Below are 10389 nucleotides of genomic sequence, written 5' to 3' on the forward strand. Positions count from 1 at the left end.
GAATGATAAAGTCTTCAGTGTGAAGGGAAATGACACTAGATCGAAACTCAGATGTACAGGAAGCAATGAAGAGGACTGGAAATGGTAAAATATGTGGGTAAATATAAAAGATTATATGTGTTTTCTTTCATTAATTTCTTAAAATGAATATTATTCGAGGCAAAAGTTACACACAGTATGAACAACAACAACAACAACAAAAACAGTTGCTGTGAAGTCACAGCAATCCTACAGGACAGAGTAGAACTGCCCCATAGGGTTTCCACACCTGTGATTTTTAGGGAAGCAGACTGCCACATCTTTTTCCTGCAGAAAAAGATGACTTGTGGGCTCAAATCACTGACCTTTTGGTTAGCATCTAAGTGTTGAACCACTGTACCACTAGGGCTCCTTTTACACAGTATAGAGAAGCATTTGAACATATATAATAGGTCTAACCTATGTGACAATAACAACATAAAGATGGGTGCTAAATGGAACTACACTTTTGCAAAGTTTTTACATTTTACATCAAGTATAATATTAACTCTAAGTACACTGAGATAATTTAGCAATGCATACTATAAACCCTAGATTAATGGCTAAATTTTAATGTAAAGAGGTATAGTAGAAAACCAATTGAGAAATTTAGGCATGAAAGGACATACCAAAAAAAAAAAAAAAAAAAAAGGGATGAAACAAATAGAAAACAAATTGAAAAAGTGTAGCTCAAAATCCAACCACATCAATAATTACATTAAATGTAAATGGGCTGAAAATTCCAGTATAAAGGAAGAGACTATCAGACCAAATTTAAAAAAAAAAGAAAACTATAAGCTATCTACAAGGGATGTGTAACACTTTAAATAAATACTCACAAACAGATTGAATAGAAAAAGATTTACCAGGCAAACAGTAAGCCTACGAAAGCTAGAGTGGTTATATTAGTATCAGACAAGTACATGTCAAGTAGGTTGAAAAAGAGTCAATTCATCAGAAAGACATAAAATCCTAACCAATGATGTAAAAATTCTAACTGTATGCCTCCAATTACATAACTTCAAAATAAAAAACTCAGTGAACTAAAAGAAGAAATAGAAAAATACACAATCATAGTTAGATCATAAGTACCCTCTCTCAGTGGCAGAATTAAACCAAAAAAAAGTCCACAAGATATAGATGTCCTGAACAATATTATCAATACTGGACTAAACTGATATGTATAAAGTACCACATCCAACTGCAGGTCTCTGGAGAGTGTAAATGGTTTGCACTCAGCTGCTAACCTAAATGTTGGTACTTTGAAGCCACCCAGTGGGGCTATGAGGGAAAAGCCTAGCAATCTGCTCCTGTAAAGATTACAGCCAAGAAAATCCTAAGGAGTTCAACTCTGTAACACACGGGGTCATCATAAGTTGGAATCAATTGGACTGCAAAGGATTGTTTTTTGTATTTTTTTTTCTACCCCCAACTGCAGACTACACAAGGAGCTCTGGTGGTGTTTGTAACGGCTAAGGCATTTGGCTGCTAACCAAAGGGTTGGTAGTTGGAACCAATCAGCCACTCCATGGGAGAAAGAGGAGGTTGTCTGTTTCCCTAAAGATTTGCAGCCTTGGACACACAATGGGGGTCACTGTGAGTCAGAATTGACTCAATGGCAGTGAGTTTGAGTTTTGCAGAATACACAGTCTCTTTACCTACATGGATCATAAACCAAGTCTCAATAAGTTTCAAATATTGAAATCTTCAAGTATGTTCTCTGACAGCAATGGAATTAAATTAGAAACCAATAAGAATATCTAGGAAAGCCTCTAAATATTTGGAAATTGAACACTACATTTCTAAATAACCCAAGAGTCAGAGAAAATATCATAACAGAAATTAAAAACTATTTTGAAGTGAATGAAAATGAAAGCACAACATATTTTTAAAAAAATGTTGGAAACCAGCTAAAGCAGCACATAGAGGGAAACTCATAGTTTTAAATGCTTCTGTTTAAAAAGAAAAACCGTTCAAAATAAATAATGTAATCTTCTATTCTAAGCAGCTAGAAAAGGAGGCTATCACATAGCAAGTCAATAGGAATAAGGTTTTCCTTCTTCTGGAATCCAGATTTCTGGCTTTCATAGAAGTTGGGGTAAATCACACAGACCTTAAGTGTCATTTGGAACACTGTTGTTGTGTGACGTCCAGTCCCACCCAACTCATAGCAACCCCTCCTTGGTTTCTGAGGCGGTATCACTACGGAAGTTGTTGTTGTTAGGTGCCATCAAGTTGTTTCCGACTCATAGCGACCCCATGCACAGCAGAATGAAACACTGCCCGATCCCAAGCCAGCCCCACGATCCTGCTATACTTGAGCCCATCATCGCAGCCACCATGTCAATCCATCTCGCTGAAGGCCTCTCCCTCTTTTGTCAACCCTCCACCCTACCAAGCATGACATCCTTCTCCAGGGAATGGTCCCTTCTAACAACATGACCAAAATAGGGTGAGACAAAGTCTGGCCATTCCCACTTCCAAGGAGCATTTCGGGTGCACTTCCTCCAGGACAGATCTGTTAGTTCCTTTTTGTTAGTCAGCAGCAGGGATCCAGGTGAGGAGAGGGAACTCAGGCACGCCCAAAGCAGCAGGGCAGGAGAGCAGGAGAAAGGGGATGAAAAGCCAGGAACCGGGACAGAGGAGCAGTCAGCTGCAGGGATCCTGGTAAGGGTAGTACTAGAGGTTTCCAACAGGGAGACAAACTTGTCTGTCAGTTTGTCCTACCATGGTGATGTGTTGATGTGAGTTTTGAGGCTGAGCCACTGGTGTTTCAAACCCAGCGGGATGCACATGGTGCACAGGTATCAGCCCAGCTTACAGACTGAGACAGACTAGGAAGAAGGAAGAGGCTGTCCACTTCTCCAAGAATTGGCCAGGGAAAACCTTATGAATAGCAAAGAAAGGGAAGAAGATTGCCCAATCATCCTTTCCTCCCTCTGAGGAGTGGCTGGTGGGTTTGAATTGCCACCCTTCTGATTAGCAGTCAAGTGCCTTAGCAACTGCGCTACCAGAGCTCCTTAAGCCTTAAAAACAAACAAACAAACAAATAAATAAAACAGTTCCTAAAAGCCCTTTAGGAACTCGGTGGCACTGTGGTTAAAGAATTGGGCTGGTAACCAAAACGTCGGCAGTTCGAACCTAAAAGCCGCTTGGAGGGAGAAAGATATGGCGATCTGCTTTTGGCAAGGAGCAGCATCAACCATACCTACTCTTTACAAGAGCCTGGGAGGCAGGTTATCTGTCCTGCCCTGCGCTGTCCTGAACTTGGCACCGCCCCACTCCTGGCTCACCGCCGCCCTGGCCCTCTGCGCAGGCGCAAAGTCGGCGTCGGCCGGAGGGGCGAGGCAGGGCGCTGGTGGTGGCGGTGGGGCGGGGCAACCGCCGGACGGGCGGGGGCACAGAGAGGTTTCTCGCGCTTGTGAGGTGGCGTCGACCCGGCCGCGCAGTCTGGTCTGCGTGTGTTGTCCCTTGTCTCCCAGGATGCAGAGACCAGACCCTGGCACGTCCCTTGTCTGAAACGATCTCAGCGTGGGAAGCCGAGAGCGGAGACCATGGCGGAGCTCTCGGAGCCCGGGAGGCGGGCGGCGGCGGGCGGCGGGAGCCCGGAGGAAGAGGACGACGAGGAGCGGGAGCCGCTGCTGCCACGGATCGCCTGGGCCCAGCCGCAGAGAGTCGCCCCGGGGAGCGCCGTGAGGCTGATGCCGCCTGCTGGGGAGGAGGGCGCAGCCTCGCCTAGCACGGCCTCTGACGGAAAACCGCTGCTCCCGCACAGGAGCACGACCCGCAGCTCCTCCCGCACCTTGGCGTCCCACTGGAGCCTGTCCAGCAGCCTGTCCGGCTTCGCGCGCTCAGGTGAGCCTCGCTCTTTCCTCGTTTCCGCGCCCTGCCGCGAGCGCTGCTCCCCCGCCTTTAACTCCTCGCCCTGCCCCGGAGCAATCCTCGGACACTTGCACTTGTCCACTTGGAAAGACTTCCCAATGACGGTGTCCCCACTTGGGACACCTTGCCTTTCTCCTGCTCCCCCGTTTACTTGCACTTTCCCTTTACGATCCAGGGGATTTGAAGCTGCGGACAACTTCCGCTAAAACCTGAGACGTATGATTAAACACTGATCCTTTAGGCCTCCACTCAAAAGGGAGTCTAAACTTTTGGAGTATGACCCAGAGAAGCTCTTCACCTCAAATGACGTAAGCTTTTGCTCAGGTTGACGCTTAGCTTTATAGTAAGAACTCTCGATTCTCAAGAAGGTTTGAAATTTGCAAGGTGGTGGATGACGGGAGAGAGATGGACAGCAGGAATATCCAGTTGCTACTGGGGCACGTTTCAAAAACTTTTTTTTTTTTTTTTTAATTAAATGTTACTGTGACGTTAGCCAGAGGGCACAGAGGCAGTTGACTTCTTGTACCTCTTACAAAGGTTCACCTCCCCTTTCCAGCTCTTTTTTTAAGAGTCACTTCTAGGGTTTTAAGCAGCTCTGGTGGTGTAGTGGTTAAAACATTAAGCTTCTAACCACAAGGTCAGGCAGTTGGAACCCACCAGCCACTCCGCAGGAGCAAGGTGAGGCAATCTGCTTCCGTAAAGATTTACAGCCTTAGAAACACTATGGGGTAGTTCTAGTCTGGCTTCTAGGGTCACTATGAGTTGCAGTTGCTCAATGGCAGTAGTTTCATTGAGCAGACTGATGGTGTCAGGTGAAAGAGAAAGTAATTGAAATGATTTGAAAGTTAGTAACATTTAGTTAAAATATTGTAGACCTGGGTATTTGTTGATGCAGTGAGTTTGGGGCATGTAGAGTTGAGTTAGGCTAATGTGATGGTAAAATAGAGTAGACTTGAAAGAGCCCCAGCTAGAGATGGACAAGCTTGTTTGTAAAATGATGATGCTAACACCTACTTTGCTGGCTTGTTGAAGTGGATTAATGAGATGATGGTGTACTGCGCCACTCAGTAGGTGACAGTTTGAAGAGAAGCCATAGAAAATGTAGTTTTTATGAGTACTGCTTAGCTCATTCTGCAGTTAGATTTTACATAACTGTATGCTACTTCTATACATTAAAGAATTGTGGATAGAATGGATCAATCAAGTTCAAGCTGAATTTATATTCAAACTTACTATGTTGTTGTTAGGTACTGTTGAGTCGATTCCAACTCACAGTGAGTCTAGACGACAGAGTAGAATTACCCCATAGAGTTTTCTAAGCTGCAGTCTTGATTGGAGTTAATCACTAGGCCTTTTTCCAGCAAAGCTACCGTGTGGGTTTGAACAGCCAACCTTTTGGTTACAACCAAGTGCTTACCCATTATGCCACTGTGCTTCTTGAGTTAATTGAATTGGGGATGCCCAGGATAAGCACTGTTTCCAGTGCAAGTTTTCCTGAATAACCTTTAGCAAACTGATCCAACATTGACAGCTGTCATCAAACGTTCGCTAATGAGTGCATTGATGGTGCAATATGTAACAGAACGCCCAGCATACAGTTGGAACTAGAATGCACATGAAACCAGATTCCCCTAGTTACATTGACAGTTTGGGAACACATGATCTAGAATCCAGTCTGTGAACTAAGATACATGTGGCTAGCTTGTCCTTTTCTACCAGGGTTACCTTATGTAGCCAGATTTTAAAAGGGCATAAAATCTTGAAAGTGAATTTGTTCCATAAAAGTAAGGTCTTGTAAACAAATAAATATTAAGACTTGAAAAAGTAAAAGTGAGGCTAGCACATAGCAGTTGAAATACAAATGGATTATTAAAGGGAATAACCTTTTATAATAACATCACAGGTTACACCTGCAGTTTGCTGAGGTCTTTTTTAAATATGTGTTTCATTAATTCTCACAACAGCACAGCAAGATAGCTGTTTCTCCTTTTTCTTCTTGTGAGGATGGAACATTTTAGAAACTGATGTTCATAGCACTTTGGAGATTGTTTGCCCAAAGTCCACTATCCAGTGGGTGGTGAAACCAAGATGTGGCGTCGTGTTTCCTTTCCCATGCCCTGCACTTTTTCCACAGCTGCAGATCTCCAAGTGCTAGGAAATAATTGTTATTTTTGTTTAAATTTTTTGAAGGTTTCTTTAGTTTTGCTATTTTTGAATGAGCCCATTAGCTTCCTTTGTCCCTTACCATCTTGTTCCCATGAAACCACTTCTCCAGTTCCAAGAAATTATTTTCTTTAGATAAATATTAACATCGTTTATGATATTCACTTATTTTGTTGATGTAAACAGAAGCTTTTGTACTTTAGCCCCAGGAAGAATGTCTTATGTTTATAACCTTTATTTTTCAAGGCATTTAACAAAGTCTAGCACAAGCATTAAAAAAAAGGTGAGGCAATCTGCTTCTGTAAAGATTTACAGCCTTGGAAATTCTATGGGGAAGTTCTACTCTGTCTTCTAGGATCACTATGAGTCACAGTTGACTCAATGGCAGTGGTTGATTTCCAACTCATAGTGACTCCATAGGACAGAGTAGAACTGCCCCATAGCTTTTCTGAGGCTATACATCTTTATGAAGCAAACTAACACATCTATCTCCCTAACAGTCGCCACTGGGTTCCAACTATTGACCTTTTGGTTACCAGCCAAGCACTTTAACTACTCTACCACTAGGGCTTCTTAGAACAAGCATAAACCAGTAGTAATTGGATCAGTTTCAAAGTACAAGACGTAAAGGTATGCCTTGTTCTACTTGGGGAGCTCTGGTGGCATAGTGCCTACGGCATTTGACTGTTAACCAGAAGGCTGGTAGTTCAAACCCACCAGCCACTCCTCAGAAGGAAGATGGGGCAATCTACTTCTGTAGTGATACCGCCTTGGAAACCCAAGGAGGGGTCACAATGAGTCAGATCTGACTCGACGGCAGTGAGTTTGGTTTTGGTTTTTGTTCTACTTATCATTTTAGTCAGTGAATTGGATAGTAACAAAAATAATAGCTAATACCTACATAGCACTTAGTATGTACTGGCCATAGTTGTATGCACTTCACATATGTTAATTCATAACCAACGCTGTAAAGTAAGTACTATTTTTATTTCCATTTTAAGCAAACACAGATAGGTGAGGTGACTTCTCCAGCATACCAGTGAATACAAACCAGGCATACTTAGCAATTCTGTTGGAGAGCCTAACAATTAGAGAACAACATTAGAATTCACAGAGAATTACCAAAGTAAAAGAAAATGTTTATTTATAAGTCATTTAGTGATTCCTACCCACCAGCCACTCCTCGGAAGGAAGATTGGGCAATCTACTTCCCTAGTGATACCGCCTCAGAAACCCAAGGAGGGTCACTATGGGTCGGGTCTGACTCAGTGGCACATAACAACAACAACATTGACTTATAAACATACAAACAAATTAAGAAAATTATTTCAAAGGAAGACTGATGAAACTAAAAGGAAAATTGTTAGGTGCCGTCAAGTCAGTCCCAACTCATAGGGACTGTGTGTACAACAAAATTAAACACTGTCCAATGCTGTGCCATCCTCACAGTCGTTGTGTTTGAGCCCATTGTTAAAGCTACTATGTCAGTCCATCTCATCGAGGACTGATTGTTAAAGAAAAATAAGGGTAGTCAAGTAAGTAAGATAGAGGCTGGAGTAAGAATACATACAATCCGTACCAGACACTTGATGCAGGTAGGCAACAAATTCCGTTTTCGAGATTGCTAAGTAGTCAACTTGAGGGAGACACAATCACTGGGGCATAAAGTTAAAACAGACTGGTTGTTTGAACCCAAACTCAGCCGTCAAAGGACCACCTATCATGCATGCCCTTGATATCTTTGTAATAAAAGTGATGAGTTTGAATCCTGTAGGGGTATTTCTTACAACTTCTCAGAGCCCTTTTCAGTAGAAGTAGTTCTAACAATGGTGCGATCAGTATTGATCTGTATTCAAGATATTGATAACCTGCCTTAATTAGAGGAAGGTATTAGAATAATAAATGTTTTGTGTGTCATTACAGTCCTCTGTAATGGAGCTTTTAAAAGATGGTGAGCAGAGTTGTGTTGGAGGTTATCCTCAACCTGGACTGCTCTTTGTGTTCCATTTATTTGAGACACTCATCACTCATCAAATGTTTGAGCGCCTGTCAGGTTGCTGTAAATCGGAATTGGCTTGATGGAAGTGAGTTTTTTGGTAGTAGGTGCTAGTGGAAGTTGAGACACTGGAGTAACACTGGTGACCTGATATCGAATGGATACCCAGTCACCAGCCCTGTTCCCAAACAGCCTAAAAGAGAAAATAGTCCATTAAAACAAACTGTTTTAACAGACTGTTGAGTGGGGAGAGCTGAGGGTTCCATGGAGGCTTGGAGCTGTGCCCTAGAGGTAAGGGCCTTGCTAGCGTCTGATGGTAAGTCCAGGCTGCTGCAGGAAGCAGAGTAAGTGACATCCAGTTGAGACCTGGAGGGTGAGTAAGCACTCTAACCCTTTAAGCAGGGTTCAGTTCAACAGACTTGTGAGCATCTACTTTTTTCCTAGAAAATATTCTGATCTTTGGGTGAATAGAGATGGACAATGTGCAGTTCTAATCCTCAAGTGAGGGAAAGATCATTTTATTTATTTTAAACAAGCTACGTCACCATGTGTACTTGTACAACTAAGTACAAAGGTAATAAAGTGGGCTCTCTTAATCCATTTTCAGTTCCTATTTTCTAAAGAATGAGTAAGAACCCTTAGCAGTCAGGTTAAGGAGATAAGCAAAACCAAACCCACTGCCACTGAATAGAGTCCAACTCATAGCCATCCCCATAGGGTTTCCAAGGCTGTGAATCGTTACAGAATTAGATTGCCTCATCTTCCTCCCATGGAGCTGCTGGTGGATTTGAACTTCCAGGTAGCAGCCAAATGTCTTACCTGCTGTTCTCCCAGATCTCCTTGAGGTTAAAGAGATAGTTTGTTAATTTTTAGAACAAATTTATTGAGAGCCTACCAAGTGTCAGGCACTGTCAAGGTACTTGGGATGCATCAGAGAACAAAACAATGATCTCTTTCCTCCTGGAACTATGATTGTTTTGTTATAGTTTTGAAAATGATCAGATAAAGGTGATGGATGAATATGAATTAGCTGTGAACAGGAGATTGGCGTACATGTGGAATGGCATGGTCAAAGGTTCAGAGGGTGAGTTGGACATCTGAAGAATAGTGAGGGACTAGAATAGGACTGGAACTTGACTAGAAGGTCACTCACCTTAGAGGTGACCCAAAGCAGTCAGAGGCAGAATTGAGGTTCTCCTCAGGATGTAATTTTGAATACACTCTGACAACAGACAAATGAAGACACCATAACTACACCTCAGCTAAACCAAACCACCAAAACAATAAACCTTCAAACTGTATCATTGATAGCACATCGAGCATGACGCAGTATAACTTCTGGGAGTGTCCTCCAAGTTCAACTCACTGCCAGTGTACATTTAAGCAACTGCTCTTTTGTACTTTAGTAGACTACTCACTGCTGTCGAGTCGGATCCTACTCATAACTACCCCTCCTTGGGTTTCTGAGGCAATATCACTACGGAGGTAGACTGCCCAATCTTCCTTCCAAGGAGTGGCTGCTGGGTTTGAACCACCAGCCTTCTGGTTAACAGTCAAATGCCATAGCAAGAAGAAATGTTCATTAAGGGACAAGTTAAAGAAAATGGGGTTGAGAACATCCCTGACATTTTTACTAGAATGGTTCTGATCTGATTTGGTTGAGGTGGAATTATTAAGTATTCAGAGTATAATTATGGGCTCCATGAGAGAAATAAAGGCAGGTTCTATGATGAATACATAAAGGTAAACCCATAAACCAATTCAGTAGTAGTGGTGTCATGGTCTGCACATAGAACTGCTCAGGTATGGGATGGGAGAGACCAAGAGTCATCTTACGAGTTTAGCCATGTCAGTGTGAGTAAGTATAGGGTGACCAAACCAAACCCACTGCCATCAAGTCAATTCTGACTTATAGCAACCCTTAAAGACAGAGTACAAGTGCTCCGTTGGGTTTCCAAGGCTGTGAATCTTCACAGAAGCAGGTTGCCTCATCTTTGTCCTACAGAACACCTAGAGGGTTCAAACTGCTGACCTTTTGGTTAGCAACCGAATTCTTTAACCACTAAGCCACCATAGTATGACAGGATTCCTAAAAGCACTAATGGAATAATGTTGTTGTTAAGTGCCGTTGAGTCGTTTCCTACTCATAGTGACCCCATGCACAGCAGAACGAAACAGCGCCCGATCCCGTGCCAGCCCCACAATCCCTGCTATACTTGAGCCCATCATCGCAGCCACCGTGTCAATCCATCTCATTGAAGGCCTCCGTCTCTTTCGTTGACCCTCCACCCTACCAAGCATGACATCCTTCTCCAGGGAATGGTCCCTTC

General features: G+C 43.0%; 1 protein-coding gene across 1 annotated transcript in view; it reads left to right on the forward strand.

Annotated features, from left to right (window-relative positions):
- The first annotated feature begins 3572 nt into the window (after positions 1-3572).
- The window catches only part of PI4K2B (phosphatidylinositol 4-kinase type 2 beta), a 35974-nt gene continuing 29157 nt past the window's right edge, over positions 3573-10389 (forward strand). The window contains exon 1 of the mRNA XM_007952563.2: positions 3573-3873. Within this exon, the coding sequence (XP_007950754.2) occupies positions 3573-3873 (301 nt within the window). The remainder of the gene's footprint in view (positions 3874-10389) is intronic.

Source organism: Orycteropus afer, unplaced genomic scaffold (genome assembly GCF_000298275.1).
Source record: "Orycteropus afer afer isolate SDZICR_OR568_19922 unplaced genomic scaffold, OryAfe1.0 scaffold00346, whole genome shotgun sequence".
Taxonomy (NCBI): Eukaryota; Metazoa; Chordata; class Mammalia; order Tubulidentata; family Orycteropodidae; genus Orycteropus; species Orycteropus afer.